A 17,590-nucleotide genomic window follows, 5' to 3' on the forward strand; every position below is an offset into this window, starting at 1 on the left:
TTCCATTCAACAAAAACCTCTTCTGCCTCCCAGTGCTGCTCTTTGGAGCTGCCCCAGTGTGGCTCCTTCCCACGTCCCACAAAGGAGCCACAGGTTGTTGCACCCACTTGCAAAATTCCCTTAGAAACTGCAGTGCATATGCCACCCTCCAAGCATATCTCGTTTCCACCTACACATAAATTATCTCAGTCATCCAACCCACCTCAGAAGGTAGGTTTTGCACATGGGGAAACTAAAGCCAAGACTGTGTTGCTCATCTTAAGGGTTTTTGCCTGGATGGAATGTGTCCTTGTACTCTGACGACGTCTCTTGCTTGCAAGGGTGGAGACAGAGAGGGTTGTGTGAGGGCGTGTAGTCACTAGCTGGCATTTGCTGCCCTGCCCACTTTTGCCTCTGGCCGCGCCCACCACTGGCATGTGGCCCCACCCCTGCCCAGAAGTTTGCCCAGAAGAGAACGTGGCCGAAAAAAGGTTCCCTGTGCCTGTCCTACTTGGAAACCTGCCTTCGTAAGTAAAGCCATTAAGGCCATTTTCTCTCTCCTGCCCACGTCCCCGCTCTTGGGGGGCCATCATCGTAATTTCACACAGGTGATGTCAGACTGCTGGGGGGGGGAGTACCTCAAAATTTGTGTTGTTGTTATAGGGGTGCTTAGACTCCCGCACTTGGACGGCCATCCCGGGCTCCTCCATGAACTGACAGGCCGTCAACGCCATCGTCGCCAACATGCTTTCGTTGCAGCCGCGGAGCACTTTCAGGAGAATCTGCAGAGAGCACAAGTTAAAGCGGCTTCAGAAGGCGAAGGCGGGTTTGCAAATGCAGCAGAGCTGGTATCATCATCACTCCATCAGCTCTGCTGAGACAGGCCAGCCCCATCAGACTTCTCTCCTCAACTGGCACCTGGGGGCAGTCATTCCCTCAAGATGCCTCTGTGGGAAATGAGGAGCAAATGGCTCATTCCTTTGCTGAAAGACCAGCTCCATCAGGCACCTCCCACCCTTAAACGGTGCCAGCTGGTCAATATGAGAACAGCCCTTTCAGAGCTGGTTCCTCAGCTTGATTTCCCTCCCTGTCCCTTTTCCATTGTGTGCCATGGGTGTAAGCCTGTGGGGCAGGGACTGTAACTGATTGAATGTATTCTCTGGCAGGTTTTAAAGAGCCCTTTCCAAAGTCACAATCTTTCAATATGCCAGGGAGGGGTATGTGTGTGTTTCTCTCAGAAAAAACTGCTACCTTTTCGCACAGCTGTTTCTCCTCCAGCTGCAAAAGCATATCCAGGATGTACGTCATGTGAGCCGGACCGCTGAGCTCCAGCATCTCCTCGCTGATCACCACGTCGTCGGGCCACTTGGCCAACAGCAAAGCCAGGGCATGCCTCGCATAAAGGACGGCAGTGGCATCGTTGACCCGGTAGAGGTAGCCGCGCACGGCCTTCTTGCTCCTGGAGTCCAGCTCCTTGTGCAGGAGGACAGAGCTCTTGGTGCGTCGTTGCTTGGCGTAGCTGAGCTGGAGGTCGCTTTCCGTGTTGGTGATGAGCTTCTGGGTGATGGGGTTGGATTCTTCTGTGGCCTTGTTGCAGGGGGCAGGCTTGGACTGTAAAACAGGAGCAGGCTGCAGAGATTCGGGGTTATATTTCACTTCAAAATCCACCACTTACCACTCTGGGGCTTTCCTAGGCAGATGCAGCCCACATAGTTTGGGGCAGCTGTTTTCCATAGCTACCATGGACTAGAAACTTACATTACTGTGAGGCAGCTGAGGATGAGGGACAGTAGTTCTTAGCCCAACTGAGCATCCTGGCTGAGTGGGGGGGGGGGGGTTTAAATTGAGGCTTCCCGTGTCCTAGTCTAACCACTACACTTCACCGAATCAGCCACACTCATTTGCCACTGGAGACTCGTGTGACTCTTGGTGTCGACATTATGAACCTTTCTAAACTGAATATTTATGTATTGCTTCTTCCTTCTTCTGTATACTCCCAGTTCCTGGGATTCTGCCATTTGAACATGCTGGATTCATTGCTATTTGCCCACCTGAATACTTCCAAATGTTTTATTTTATGTGTATTACGTCAGGTGCTCTTAGTACACTGACGTACATGGAAGACTCACCAGACATGGCACAATGATCATGTCCGTATCGAGCGCTTTGGAAATCTGCTCCTCTGACCGCAAGCACTTGCTGGGCTGCCATTTCTGAGCCAATGTCCGGATCCTCTCATCCGTTGTCACCACATCACCGTCAAACCTTTAAGGGCACACCCAAGCATTTTGCAGTCAAATTCCAGAAACGTAAATAAAAAACAGGATCTTTGCATGAAAAGCCTTCTCCATTTACATTCCCGATGCTACTTCCCCTGGAAGGCTCTTGTTTGCTGAAATCTTGAATACGCTGATTGCAAAGCAGTTAAGTATTTAATGCCTCCCAGCTTTAATTTGCAAGATGCAAATGGCATGGAGAGCTGAATTGGCTGACAGCAAGAAGCCAACCTACCACTTAGCTGCTCTCCAAGGGGAAGGAGTATACAGCACAGGGAAAGCCTACAGGCTGCCCGCTAAATGATGATGGACTCCAACTCCCAGCATCCCCAGCTACCAACATGGCCAATGGTCAGGATTATCATTATTCTACTTAATTTATTAATCGCCATCTAAACCACTGTCTCAAGATCATCTACAAACAAAGTAATTCAAAAACAGCTTAAAAGCACGAAAACGGCAAATGCACTTATACGAAAACTAAAACCCTAAAGAATGGGCACTCATGGTGAAGACCCCTTTAGCCCACTGGGAACGCCTGTTGGAACAAAATTATCTTCACTTGTTTCCAGAAAGTGCATTCCTTGGCAGGAATGCTATTGCACAGAAACAGGGCAGCCACGCTAAAAGCCCTGCTCCCAAGTTGCCACAAAGTGGGTTTCTGAGGCCTTTGGAACTTGCAGGAGAGAAAGCAGTGAGCTACTGAGACTGTAAGGGATGAGGAGGTTGCTCAAGCAACCTGGTCCTAAGCTGGTCCTAGGTCGAAGGGAGGTGGTGTCCGACACACATCTACAGTGGGTCACATTGGCTGCTCTTGTTATAGTGGAAGAACCTGACAGCAAGGCCTGCGCCTGGACTGCCTCATTGGGTGACTCACTTCAGAGGAGGAATGCTCCTCGGCACAATGTAATTCCCTGCACTACATTGGGTAAATACTGTCCTTTAGAAAGGTACTCAACTCTTCATCATAACAGTTCATTAAAACACACACAAAAACAACCCCTTCTTCCCCATCCCACTACTGGAAAGGTGGTATCCATAATGCTCTTTCCCCCTTTTATTTATTTGTCCTTTTGTGTTGTTATCTCACCTTTCTTCCATCACGGAACCCAAGAAGGCAGACATGTGCTTCCTAGGCAGTCACCCACCCAAAGCACTGGCTAAGACCCCAGATGTACTCAGCTCCAGCAAGGTGGCGGCCTCATGAGCCTTCAAAACATGTCCTTTTGTTCCAACATGCACCCACCCAGCTCCTCATTTCCAGCTAGCCTTGGGAAGTCCTTTACCTCTTCTGGACCTCCAGGAAGAAAGAATCAGTCCTTTTCATTTGCAATTCGTACATGGCCCGAAGGATATGCAGAGGGGCGTCAAGGGCATCGTGGGTCATCTGGAATTAAGTTCAACAGGGGTAAAAAGCGAGGAAAAGGGTTGGTGCTTTTACTCTTTGCTTCTGGGGGTCTATGGTTCAACAATGGGTGTGTGAACTGCGCATATTGTATGTGTGAGTCAGCCTTTGGAAGTCCCAAATTTGAAATTGGGTTTCATGAGCACATTTAAGCAATGCATTCATTACGCTTTCTTTGTTAGTACAGTGGTACCCCGCAAGACGAACGCCTCGCGAGACGAAAAACTCGCAAAACGAAAGGTATTTTCGTTTTCGAGTTGCCTCGCAAGACGAATTTCCCTATGGGCTTGCTTCGCAAAACGAAGCTTGCCCCGGGGACAGCGGGTCTTCTCTTTTGAAGCAAGGGGCGGCGGGGAGAAGCGATCTTCTCCCCGCAGCCCCAGGTCCGGGGGCAGCGGGAAGCGCTTCGCGCTGCCCCCGGACCTCTTTTGAAGCAAGGGGCTGCGGGGAGATCGCTTCTCCCGGTGCTCCGAAGCGGGGCGGGGGGGCGGGAACACCTTCCCCCACCGCCCCGCTTCGGAACGCTGCTCCGAAGCGGGGCGGGGGGGGGTGGGAACACCTTCCCCCACCGCCCCGCTTCGGAACGGTGCTCCGAAGCGGGGCGGGGGGGTGGGAACACCTTCCCCCACCGCCCCGCTTCGGAACGGTGCTCCGAAGCGGGGCGGGGGGGCGGGAACACCTTCTGAAGGCTGGCGGGGGGCAAAAGTCTTTGTCCCCCCTGCCTGCCTTCCCAGGGGCTTTTAAATCGCCCCGGATAGCGGAGAAGTCCTCCGCTGTCCCGGGGCGATTTTAAAATGCCGCCCGCCAGCATTTTAAGATTGCCCGGACAGCGGAGAAGTCCTCCGCTGTCCCGGGGTTTTTTAAAATGCTGGGGGTGGGAAGAAAAGCCCTTATCCCCCCCCCCCCCCAGCCTTCAGAAGACAGTCTGTCCCCGGACCTGGTCTGAAGGCGGTTTCCCTAGGAACGCATTAATTGATTTTCAATGCATTCCTATGGGAAACCGTGCATCGCAAGACGAAAAACCCGCAAGACGAAGAGACTTGCGGAACGAATTAATTTCGTCTTGCGAGGCACCACTGTATCTTGTGGGGCCACAGAAAAGGGAGTTCCTGCTGCCTAATCTATCAGTTCATCCTGAGAACCATCAGAACTTCACCCAAAGCTGCTGAACAAAGATGTAAAAACAGCATCAGCAACTGTGGTCCAGTAGTACCTCAAAGACTTAGGGGTTTCCTCCTGTGGACTAGAGTTCATTTCAGAGAAAGACACTTCACACATCTGATGAGGTGGGCTCCAGTCCCTAGGTCTGGACATGTTTGGAAACTAGCCAATTGCACAAAGGTAAATATTACATTTCTTGCTCCGCCCACTTTTGCCTCTGGCCCTGCCCACCACTCGCATGTGTTCCATCCCCCAAAGGCTCCTTAGAAAGGAATGTGACCCCACCGGCTGAAAAGGGTTCCCCACCCTCAAAATAAGACCCGTGCAATGTGAGCTAACATACTGTGCTGCTTGGTGGCCTGGGGTAGCTCAGTTGGGAGAGCACGTGACTCTTAATCTCAGGGTCATGCGTCTGAGCCCCACATTGGGCAAAAGGTTCCTGCATTGCTGGGGGTCAGACTAGATGGCCCCTGTGACCCCTTCCAACTCTACAATTCTGAGATTCTTGCCTGTTGCTAAAGTCCCCCACAACCCACCAGATAAATGTCAAAAGCGTACCAGGAAGCATATTTTGGTGGTTTCATCCAAGCCCTCCAGTGGATCGAGCCTGTTCTGGTCAGCATCTGTGGGAGTGACAGCAGACTGATCCAACGCTTGATCCTGGTCCCTTTCACCAAGGTCTGGGCCCTTGTGCTCCGCCAGGGAGCTTATCTCCTTTTTTGATGAGTAAAGCATGATTGACAAGATCTGCAAGAAACAAAATGCAACTTGAATGTCAGTGGCAGACCAACCAGGCCACACAACCAATAGGCTGACCTTTGTCAACCTGGTACCTTCCAGATGTTTGGGACTTCAGCTCCAACAACAACAACAACAATTTTTAAACCCTGCCACTCTGGGTAGTTTCCAGCAAATAGAAAAAAATAATAAAATGTCAAACATTAAAAACTTCCTGATACATCCCATCCAGCATAGGCCATATCTGATCGGAGTTGTGGTCCAAAAAATATGGAAGGCACTAGGCTGGTGACAGGTGCAATAGAGCCTTTTTGGCTAAGCATGGGGGTATAAATTCCTTAAACGCAATTGCAGTCAATATCTGAATCAATGCAACATACGTGGTTGCCCTGTACAGAGTTAGGCCATTGGGCCCACCCAGCTTAGCACGGTCTGAAAGGACTGGCAGGATACATAGGTTATTATGTTGATATGGCAGCGTGGGAACGTCTTTGGAAAGGAGACTTGAAATTTACAGCATGCTTACGCATTAAAAGAAAACCACATGAAGATGATGTATAGATGGTATCTGACGCCTAGCAAGCTGGCAAAAATGTGTAAGTCTAAATCCAATATATGCTGGAAGCGTAAAGAGAAAGAGGGTACTTTTTTCACATGTGGTGGTCCTGTAAGGTTGCAAAAGCCTTCTGGGAAATGATTTATAATGAACTGGGGGGGGGGGGATGCTTAAAATAACTAAGATCAGAAAGAACTATTTATCTATGCTACCACGGCTGCACAAATGCACAAAACTGGAAAGAGGAAATGACCCCAAAAAGAGATGACTGGCAACTAAAATTGATGGAATAAGCAGAGATGGCAAAACTTAGCAGAAGGTTAAGAGATCAGGATGATAAACTCTTTGTAGCAGAATGGGGGAAATTTATTGAATATATGAAAACAAAACTGTAAACAATTAAAAACATTAGCGGATTGATATAAACACGAGCAGTAAGGATTTTAAGGGAATTAAAAACAGATAAATGGGTAAAAAGGATAAATTAAGATATGCAGTAAGAGAATCTGATAGAAAAATAAACTGCAGAAGAGGAGGGAGAGAAGTCGCAGAAAACATTACTGGATTTGTGTGTGATTTATATTTATTGTTGAATAATGGAAAATGGGGAAATGGGAAATAAAAATGTATTTTAAAAAAAATGAAATGACTGGCAGGAGGCTCAAGAGGAATTAGTCCTGTTTAGGCATTCAAAATAAGGCTCAAAATAAACACAGTTAAGAGTCTCCCCTCCATGCCTTAAACTTAAGAGTCTCCCCTCCAGACCTCCATAACTGATGCATGAAAGGTCACAAGAGGAAGAAGACAAGGTTGGTGCAAGGATCTCCTCTACACCCCTGCATAGCTTGAGCCCTCGTGTGTTCTCTTTGGAGGACTGGAAAGAGCTACCGCAGATGAGCAAAAGGAATCGTTTCAGATGCAGGGGATCAGCAGCCCCGCCATCTTGGAGAAGCTCCTGCATTACCTCCAAGTCTCGGAGAAGCCAGGTCTTACTGAAGCCTGTTCCTTTGCTGCACTTCTTCACCAGCAATTTAAGCAGACCCGTCTGAAGGAAGGCGGTGCGAATTTCTTCAAAGGGATGCATCTGCCAAAGAGAGGGGAGAAAAGAGAAGAAAAACCTGTTGAAACCAGATGTATCGCAGCCCAGATGGAAAACGGCTTGCGTGATGTGGCTTTCGTGTAATCTTTACATCTTAAACCTTATACTTGGCTGCTTGAATTATACTCTCTGAACCGCTTTTTCCCCCCTGCCTCTGAACAACAATATCATATTCAAAAGGAATTGGGCGCATGAAAAAATAGGGAGTGACCAGGAATAATGCAAATCTTCTTCCAGCACCTTTTCTGAGGTTTGCCCCCTTGTTTCTTTGGACTGAGATTGGCACTGTCCTGCTTTCTTCTACAGGCCACTTCCAAAGTCAAACAGATTTCATGTTTGTTTCCCCCTCTTCCCTCCCCGTTCCTTTCCCCTTGTGTGCTATGTTCTCTCTTTTTAGACTGTAAGCCAGAGGGCAGGGGGCATTTAGTTTTAATGGCTTGTCTGTAAGCCGCTCTGGGAGCCTTTTCAGCTGAAGAGTGGGGGATCCTAACGCTCTAAACCAGAATTTCCCAAACTTGGGTCTCCAACTTTTGCTGGACTACAACTCCCACCATCCCTAGCTGGCAGGACCAGTGGTCGGGGATGATGGGAGTTGTAGTCCAACAACAGCTGGCAAAACCCTGCTCTAAATAAATAAGGTGTAGTGAAGACCACTGGCTTCGCCGCCTATATCCACCGCACATAGTACCTGCCACGCTATACTGTACCTTAAGCGTCCTGTATAGCCCCTTCAGGGCAAGAGATAAGACCCAGGTTGCTTCCACAGCCTCTGCAAAGCTGCTGTTGATACTTGTCTGGAGGAGATGGCTGGTGATGAACACAAAGTGCTGGAGGTACTGCCGCAACTGGCACCGAGACTCGTCATCAGCTTGTCCGCACGGCTGAACCAGCTGGAGGTCTTTCACTAGAAAGCAGAGGAAGGAGGTGAAGCAGGTCTCTGCTGGGGATCATGGCCTGGTTCAGTACTCGGGCCAACCTTGACCTAACACCCCAAGTGTTCCACGGAGAGCATCAACCCAAACATCAATTCTATTCGCTTAAAAAATAAACAAAATCAGGTATACATAAAAGTGGAACGCTGATTGTGCATCAAAATAACCCCAGTGCAGGCAGCAAGGTAGAATATAGAGATTTTGTGGTGCTGCAGCATTTATTTTGCCAAACGTGTCACTGTTTAAGCAGCCACCTCTGAGCTTCTGTCTAGCAAAGTACCGCATTTTTCGCTCTATAGGACGCACCGGACCATAGGAGGGGGAGAACAGGAAAAAAAAAAAATTCTTGTTCTCCCCCTCAAAAACAAGGTGCGTTCAAGATGCGTCCAAGAGCAGGTCGGGGAATAGCGCAAAGGCTGCGCGCAGCCTTGCCGTTGCCCCCCGAGCTTGTGGGGCTGGCGGTGGGGGGAAGCGCTGCTTTCCCCCACCGCCAACCTCAAAGATCCCTGAAGCCTTTGGATCGCAGCTTCGGGGACAGCCTTTCAAGCCTCCGCAGGGCGGCGAGGTGCCTTCACCCCACCGCCCTGCGGAGGCTTTGTGCAGCCATCCCGAAGCTAGAACAGCTTTGGGCTGCAGGCTGCTATCATACGCAAGCCTGCGGAACCTGGCGGGAACTCATTTTTGGAGGGGAAAAAGTGCGTCCTATAGAGCGAAAAATACGGTAATGCATAAAAATGGTGATGCGTGCAAACACCTGAAACCCATTCTCAAATCCCATTCTATTAATTTCCTGCAACAGTGAAAAATGAACTGCCTTAGAAATAATAAAAGAAAATAGGATTCATGGGGTTCCACAACAGTCTTCGTGTTGTGTGACCATCACTCTCATTCATTCAAACATTTTTATTCCTTCTGCCTGCCAAGGTCATTTTTACTTGTGATCTCTGGCATCGGTGCCTTTATATGGATTTTTAATGATGTGCGGGGTGGTGGTATGCAACTAAGTTCCATTCACAGCAGACCCATTGAAATTAATGAACGTGACCTCATTACAGCCATTAATTTCGACAAGTCTACTCTGAGTAAAGCTTAAGTTGAACACCAACCTGGGTGTTGCATTTGTTTTTACTGTTTGCATTTTATTATGCTGTTGTGGTGCTGTGATTTTAAACTGTTGCCCTGAATTGCAAAAAGGCAGCAGAAGGGCAAGGCAGAAATTTCTGTGTGAAGGAAGTAAAACAATTCATTCATTTGTTAATCAACTAACGCAAGTCACTTTTTTAAAAAAGAAAAAAAAGTGAGTGTTCTAGCCCTTGTGACTGTGAAGGCAGCTAAGAATGCAAAACCAAGTGGTGCAAGAAAGGGGGCTAATGTTGAGATTAAGTTGAAAGGAAGAGGTGTAAAACCTGCTTTTCTCTTCCGTGTTTTCATGTCCACAACCACCGCCCTGTTCTTCTCTGTGAAGTGCTTGAGGATGATCACGTTGTGGGCCTCATTTGCGTTGTCCATATACACAGACCGGGTCCCCATGCACAAGACCTGTAGGCAGCGGAGGGAGAGAGAGAGCAGAGAGGAAGTCAAACTCCAGGCAAGGACTGACCACGACTAACTTTTATGCATCCTCCCATGCCCTAGCAAAATGCATTTTTGTTGTTGTCGTTGTTGCAATTGTGGCAGCGCTGTCTGGGAAATGGTTCCGTGGCAGCGGTGCTTTAAAGCTCAACACACTCACCTCTGGAAAGCCTACAAGTACCAGCAAGGTAAAGATGTTGGTGTGTTTCAGCTGGAAAGGCAGCTGCTTGATGCAGTGGTCTGTGAACGCAGCAATCACACTGTGCCATTGTGCAGAGGCGTTCAGGGCTCGGAGGATGTCAGCCATAGTGCATGCCCAGTCGAGGCCTACACGGCTGAAAAACAAAAGTTTGGGGTTTTCTTAGGCTGAGCAGCCCATTTAGCTGTGAGTCTGTGTGTACTATTCATGCACCAGTGAGGTTTCCAAAACGACAAATGACTCCAGTGATCAAGCAAAGGCACGCTTCCCTCTGATGCTTAGCAGAGATTCCTTCATCAAGGGTGGACAAGCTTTCTTGGAAATGACAGCTGGCCTCCCCCCACAGAAGCAGCATGCTTTGTACACTCTAGGGCAGTGGTCCCCAAACCTTTTTGGGCCACTGCCCCCTCCATGGGTCCATAAACTCATCCCCACTGCCCCCTGCCCGATAAAAAGCATTATTCAGAATACTGTAGTCGTTTACACGGCCCGCTAAGGATGATAATAACACCAAAAAATTCAAAACAGTAATGATAAACTGTTTTATCATTCAAAATCCAATCAAAACTATTTAATTAATTCAACAAAACTGATGAACTAGATCCAGCTATTACCAATAATGAGATCAGAACCACAAATACAAAGAAATGAGACTATAGCTTTGAAAGCAATCAAGAGCAGTAGAAGATGTTACACTTCAGGCTCTAGCCCCACCTCCAATGCTACCTCTGCCACCCCGTTGCCTCTTAGCACCCACTTGCTAATTTCACCCCCCCCCCGGGGGAGGGGGTACTGCTCACTGCTGCAGGGCAAAACCATCAGCTTCTGAAGACCTACAAAGCTGAGCCACAAACAGTAACAGCCTCAACTAACCAGCTCATGTTGCCAGGATGGAATGGGGAGGGGTAAATGCCCCCTCAATATGCCAGAGTCCAGGCTGGTGCAGCAAAGAGGCCTGGATCAGGCCCACTGTAGTGATACGACAACAGCAGGGCCTGCTAGGGACTCAGTGGATCCTGTGCTTGCCCAGTGCCCCAGTCCATGGGGGTGTCTTGCACTGGCTACTGAAGGCGGGGAGACCACCTCCAATAACTCCTGCCCACCTACCATTCCCTATTCCAGGATTAGGCAGAGGAAAACTTTTCTCTATGTACCTGTCCAGGCAAACTGCTCCCAAGCTGAAGAGGAGATGGGTCGTCTTCCATCCTTCCGGCACAGAGGACCCATCGGCAGCAACGAGGCCGTGTTTGGCCGAGAGGACCGTGGTCACGGCAGCATCTACTTCTGCAGGCATCAGCCTCCGAATCAACTGGCCTAGGAGCCCCAGGGTTAAGTGGTAGGTTTCATTCAAATGGCCGGCATTCGAGATCACAACTTGAAACATCAGCGGGAGGATCTGGTCGAGGTTCATCAGAGACATTGTCGAGTCCTGCAGAGAGGGGAGAAGGGGGCAGGAAATCAGAGGACTGGGAATATGGTTCACTCCTTTTCCCCGTTTCCAGTTTTTGCCTACTTCCAGCTGGGAATGGACTGCTGGTCTCACATGAAATGTGTTTGTAAGGTAAAGGGACCCCTGACCATTAGGTCCAGTCGTGGCCGACTCGGGGTTGTGGCGCTCATCTCACTTTATTGGCTGAGGGAGCTGGTGTACAGCTTCCAGGTCATGTGGCCAGCATGACTAAGCCACTTCTGGCGAACCAGAACAGCGCACGGAAACGCCGTTTACCTTCCCGCTGGAGCGGTACCTATTTATCTACTTGCACTTTGACATGCTTTCAAACTGCTAGGTTGGAAGGAGCTGAAACCGAGCAACGGGAGCTCACCCCGTCGTGGGGATTCGAACCGCCGACCTTCTGATCGGCAAGTCCTAGGCTCTGTGGTTTAACCCACAGCGCCACCCGTGTCCCAAAACAAATGTGTTTGTAATGGGTGTCAAATCAACACCTGGCCTTCAAGGCAAGAAATGTTCGGAGTCAAGATCACATAGCTCTTTCCTGTCCTCACTCTGTTTCCTGCCTTCATCCAAGGTGGGCTGTCTATCCAGCTGTTTATTCACCTCTGCTTTTTACGAGCAGGCCCAAGGTGGATGGATCAGCCTCAGGCTGTCCCATTCAGCAGTCAGCTGCACTCTCCACACCCAGTTGCAGGTTCAGGTGGTTTGGTGGGGTTCCAAGGATGGGAAAAGGACACCCCCACCACCCAGTTCTTTGTCAAGCCTCTGCCCTCTTCTCCTCCAGCTGCTTTACCCGCTTCCTTCCTCTTGCCACCCAGGAACTCCCTGGCTTCCCTTCCCCCAGTTTGTGCAGATTCTTACTGATTTCAAGCGAGGCAACATGGCAGCCAGCAACCCAAGAATCCTCTTCTGGGAGCACTCGGCAAATATCTCCTCTTGGCTGGGCATTGCCTTCTCTTCAGCTCGGCATGGAGTCAAAACGTCGGCAACTTCAGCGTCTGTAAAACAAAATAAAGCAACATAAATTCCTCCAAATTGCAGAATTGTCATTACTGTTGAGGTAGTTGGTTCACAGTGCGCTCCCTCTGCGTGCTTGACTTTCTTTCGCTTTCGGCGCTGACCATGGTGCAGCATTGCATCTGCAATGTGATAACCATGGTTAGCTATACTTTCCTTATGGTATTTCCTTATGTCCTGCGAGATCAGACCAGAGGACCATCCGGTCCAAGAGTCCTGTTTCCTACAGCAACCAACCAGATGCCCCTGGGAAGCCCCTCGCAGGAAATGAGTACATCATGGTTATTCACCAGCAGGTGGTATTGAGAGGCATGTCTCAGATTCCTGAGGATACAGCCATGGATTGTCAACAAAATGCTGGTGTCACACAGCTCTACTTCTCCTTTATATCTGCAGGTGAGGCAATGGGTGTGCTGGACCGTTCTCTTGCCTTGGTAATAGACTGGATCGGAGCCAACAAACTGAAGCTCAATCCAAGTAAGACTGGGCCACTGTTAGTGGGTGGTTCCCTAGAACAAATGGATGAGAGGTGGCCTGCCCTTGACGGGCTTACACTCCATCTGAAGGAGCAGGTACATAGCTTAGGGATACTCCTTTGCTGTCGCTGGAAGCTCAGGTGGCATCAACTTCGGCTGGTAGTCCCGCGGTGCCACTATCTGGACAGGGATAGCCTAACTTCTGTTGCCTATGCTCTGGTAACCTCGTAAGTCAGATTGCTGCCACGCGTTATACCTGTTAGGATATTTCCGTTCCACCTTAAAAGGGAGCAGGATGTTTGTGTCACAGCCTGCGTATTTCCTGTTCACAGGATGTTTCTGTTGTGTCTATGCTTTCGTTTCTCTCTCTGTGCCTGAGACACCGAAGCAGGCAGTCATGTTTTCTTTGTTCTGACCAATGCTGAATAAACTTGTAAATAATGCTCTCCTGAGTGCATCTTTCGCTGTGCATTATCTGCTGATAGAGCGTGCATCAGCTCTGGAATGTGGCAAGCTATTTCTGGAGCTCGTGTCGCTAATTGTTGATACTGCGTGTCTACGGGAGATTGATGGACGTCCGGAGGCGACGTGGGGTCATGATGGACTTTGTCTCCCTGGCAGTATCCCAACAATACCACCTCTCCCCATATGAACCAACTCAGACCCTGTGATCATCACCTGAGAGCCTTCTTGTGTCTCCCCCACAAGAGGCCCAGAGTGTGGCTCCCCACCTATGCAATGCTCTTCCCAGGGAACCTCGCCTGGCATCTTCATTATACAGCTTTAGGCACCAGGCAAAAGTGGTTGTTTCTTATAACTAAGCCTTTGTCTGATTAACATTCTATGTCCTTTTAAACATGTTTGTAGGAGGGTGGTGGTGGTTTTTGATTTGTTCTTGTTCTTATTATGTATTTTGTGTTCTCGTTTTGTATGTTTATGTTGTGATCTTCAGATGCAAGGCGGGCTACAAATTTAATAAATAATAATAATAATAACCCCTTTAAAAGTCCTCTAAGTTGGTGCAATGCATGGTGTGAAGCAGCACTTCTTCGAAGCATCTAGCCTCAATTTAGCCAGTCCTCCAAGCCACCTGCACTCCCAAGCACAGCATCACTTCCTATTTGCAATTTAGTGCTAATCAAGGCTTACTGCAATGTTCATATTGGTAAACTATGACTAGCACTTACCTTTCCTCTATTAAGTTCTCTGAACATGCATAAACTTCTGCTCAGAAATTATTCCCTCTCCTTCCACCAACTCATTTTTCCACATTTAAGATAAATATAGTTTGTAAGACTGCTGGCTAGGGTGTCTTGAAAGGCACTTGGTACATTTTAGACAATTTAAAAATGATTACTATCGACTACATGTTATTACCAGCTGCAGGCGCAAAGTAATTTTGATGCCAAACAATGGCAGAGCCACCAACTTAGAAGAAACATGTTCAAATGATAAAGGAGAAAGACATTTAAAAACAGAGTAGTGACTTGTAATTCTAGGAACCAAAAAGGAGTAATCTTTACCTGCAGATACAGATTCCTTTGCTTGAAAATCTGAATTAAGGGCAAGCTTCTCTCTCTCTTGTGTTACCACCTCTTTCTTCAGTGGAAGGCCGTTGGAGGGCTTGCCCTCCGTTTTCACTTTCTGCCCTCGTTCGGTATCTGCAGAGGCCTGGATTTCATCAGCGTTTCCATTCCCCTACGAATAAAGGAGAGGTGAAAATTGCAACAGTGCTCTTATGCAGTTGGCAAGCCTGACTTGTCAAAAGCTAAAACAAACAGCAGGGTGGAGCACCTGTAGGTTTCAACTTCACCAAATTGGGCTGCCTTAAGAAGGTTCTCCCCCCTCAGCCAGAGGGATTTGTTTCCACTGAGTCCTGATCCAGATGGGTCCCTAACTTCCAGAGCATAAGGAATTTGATAAGGCTGCACTCCATCCTTCCTGGGATGGAGGAAACTCCCCAGCTGAAAAGCGAAGGGAGTGGGGGGGGGGTGATTGGCAGTGTAGGTGTGTGGGAAAGAGGACGTGTGCACTCAATGAATGGGTGCGCTTGCCATGTTCCTTGCGAAATGAGACCTTCCGTTTCCTACACTTTTGAACTATTAGCTATCAGCCTGAAATTACCACAAATACACAAAACCAAGGTGAAGTCAGATTCAGGCCCTGGGAAGCCATCATTCGTTCCACCCACCGATCATGTCTCTTTGTTAACAAAAATAGGATTCTTCATCAATGACAATATTCACATGTGAAGGTATACCACAGTTAATCGTTTGCTGTGAATGTGGAGCTCACTCCCACCTTCTAGAAAACAGGAGTCAACATCCTCCTGTTCTGCCTTATCTGCTTATAAGCTGCAAGAATCTGCAGTGCAGGGTAGCCTTTGCCTACCCGGTGTATCCTACAGCTGTTTTGGTTTATAACTCACAGCAGACCAAGCCAGAATGGCCACAGGATGCTGGGGCTGAAGAGAGTTGTAGCCCAAAACATCTGGAATGTACCATGTACGCAGAAGTTGGTACAGGCAGTCATTATAGCTGCAGAGAATCATAAAAAGGGACACCAAAAGAGGGACCAGTTTGAAGCCTCTTTCGTTTACATTGAAGCATTTTTTAAAATATATATTTACGTTGCAGTGGGTGAAAGATGCAGACGTCGCCTTATCGGTTTCCATGGCTCTCTCACCAGTGCCGTCTGTGGAATTTTCAACTGATAGTATCCCCTTTTCGGGTAAAGATTCGCTTTCTGGCAACATGCAGAGCAGAGCGAGGCTTTTCAAACCTGGGTGTCGGGGAAGGAAGATAAGATGATCCAAAAGCGGAACATGAATGGACCAGATCCTAAATGTGTACTGGGGTGAGGGTAGAGGAAAAGAAGGAAATAAATCCAACTCTCATCATAATTACAGCAAGTTCTGGAACTTGAGGGTTAAGAAAATGAACTCTGTGCCTCCCTCACCCCTCAGCAGTGTTCAAGAATCCAGACCAGCTCATATGGGGTTTACTGCCACTGCTGACAGCCTCCCTTCCAAATTATCCTATTCCCTAGCCACCAGGGATGGGGAAAGGCAGCCTTATGGACTGAACAGCCCACACTGGGCAGGGAGTAGTTCAGCAAAAAGAGCAGTGCAGGTATGTGTTGACCGTGGGGGTTTTAAATGCTGGAAGAGGGTGTCCCAACACCCCCCCCCAATCCTTTATTATTTATTTAAATTTCTTAGCCACTTTTTTTCTATGGCAACTCAGAGTGACTTACAATATTTTAATAAAAAAACACATACACCAGCAAAAAAACCAACACTCCTACGATAAAGCATCCCACCAATGCAAAAAGTTAACCTCTGCAATCTCCATCCTGAAACGGAATTCAGATGCAGACCTTATGGCAGGGTGCAGGGATCCCCTAGTCCTCCATACGCTGCTGAACTACACTTCCCATCAGCCTCAGCAGGCACGAACAGTGGCCACAGATGAGGGGAGTTGTAGTTCAGTAACAACCAGAGGGCCAAAGGTTCCCCACTCCTACCTTACAGCTTTATATCAAAGCAACAGGCCTTAGCGCGGGGGCAGAATCTATGCCTGGGGTAAGCGATGTGTCGTCTCCCACTCCCACCGATGCTCTGCCCTGGGTCTGAGCAGCCATCCCCACATCCTTCACCTTTCCCATGCTGCACTTTCACCAGGCAATCCCCAATCAGCTGGATGCACTGCTGCTGCAGGGCCCTGGCGTGGGCGACGACCTGGGGGTCAAGCGCCTCCTCGCCATCCCCTTGCTTGCCGCTTGACAAGTCGGCGCTGTAGAGAGCCAGAGCGGAGAACAGCAGCCAAGAGTAGTTGTGAAGGTAAGGCTGGATGAGCCGATGGCGGTCACTGATCCGGATGGTCATCATCGGGTGCGCTGTGACGCTGTGGGTGGGCAGGTGGCTAAAATGGAGGCGAGAGGGGAAGAAAAGCAGAACTTCTCGTTACGATGCGATGGCTGGCACTGCTACTAGCAAAATGTCGACAGGATGCATGTGACTGCCTCTAGGCGCAAAGCGGGGTTGTGCTCTGCGGGGCGCATGGGCACAATACAAGTCTCTGCAACCTAGACTGTCCTCTTCTTTCTTGCTTATTTTCTGAAAATGCTTACAACATACAAGCCTCGTATACCCCCAACCCCTTCAAAAGTACTACTCCATCCATATGGGCTCTGCACAGTTCCTGGCACCGGAAACAAATTCATAGGGCAAGGATGTAGAGGTACCCTATTCCTAATGTGTCACATTAGTGGATTCAGGGGTGGGGTGTTCATAAAAGAAACCAGGTACATCCGGCAAGCGTGTGGGCTCCCCACCCCTGACTCAAGCTAGATTGGGAGAACTGCTGAGCAAATTGCACCTGCGGATTAGCCAGGATTTGCCCCCACCCCTCCACCTGATAATGCCAAAAAGTAAAGGTAAAGTTAAAGGGACCCCTGACCATTAGGTCCACTTCTGGCCGACTCTGGGGCTGCAGCGCTCATCTCGCTTTATTGGCCAAGGGAGCCAGCGTACAGCTTCCGGGTCATGTGGCCAGCATGACTAAGTCGCTTCTGGCGACCCAGAGCAGTGCATGGAAACGCCGTTTACCTTCCCGCCGGAGCGGTACCTATTTATCTACTTGCACTTTGACGTGCTTTCGAACTGCTAGGTGGGCAGGAGCAGGGACCGAGCAACGAGAGCTCACCCCGTCATGGGGATTCGAACC

The 17,590-nt window shown here is 48.9% G+C and overlaps 1 protein-coding gene across 2 annotated transcripts in view; it reads right to left on the bottom strand.

Annotated features, from left to right (window-relative positions):
• Positions 1-17,590, bottom strand: part of ZZEF1 (zinc finger ZZ-type and EF-hand domain containing 1) — a 75,943-nt gene that overhangs the window by 12,478 nt on the left and 45,875 nt on the right. Inside the window, exons 36-49 of one of the 2 annotated variants that reach the window (XM_080982716.1) lie at positions 16,521-16,786; positions 15,493-15,644; positions 14,387-14,561; positions 12,232-12,368; positions 11,072-11,346; positions 9,879-10,053; positions 9,553-9,685; positions 7,922-8,118; positions 7,080-7,199; positions 5,380-5,568; positions 3,542-3,642; positions 2,109-2,244; positions 1,231-1,608; positions 618-761 (exon numbers count right to left, since the gene is read on the bottom strand). In XM_080982716.1, the coding sequence (XP_080838842.1) occupies positions 618-761; positions 1,231-1,608; positions 2,109-2,244; positions 3,542-3,642; positions 5,380-5,568; positions 7,080-7,199; positions 7,922-8,118; positions 9,553-9,685; positions 9,879-10,053; positions 11,072-11,346; positions 12,232-12,368; positions 14,387-14,561; positions 15,493-15,644; positions 16,521-16,786 (2,578 nt within the window). The remainder of the gene's footprint in view (positions 1-617; positions 762-1,230; positions 1,609-2,108; positions 2,245-3,541; positions 3,643-5,379; positions 5,569-7,079; positions 7,200-7,921; positions 8,119-9,552; positions 9,686-9,878; positions 10,054-11,071; positions 11,347-12,231; positions 12,369-14,386; positions 14,562-15,492; positions 15,645-16,520; positions 16,787-17,590) is intronic. The other variant, XM_080982717.1, reaches the window with a different exon arrangement.

This window comes from Podarcis pityusensis, assembly GCF_964106645.2.
Source record: "Podarcis pityusensis genome assembly, chromosome: 15".
Taxonomy (NCBI): domain Eukaryota; kingdom Metazoa; phylum Chordata; class Lepidosauria; order Squamata; family Lacertidae; genus Podarcis; species Podarcis pityusensis.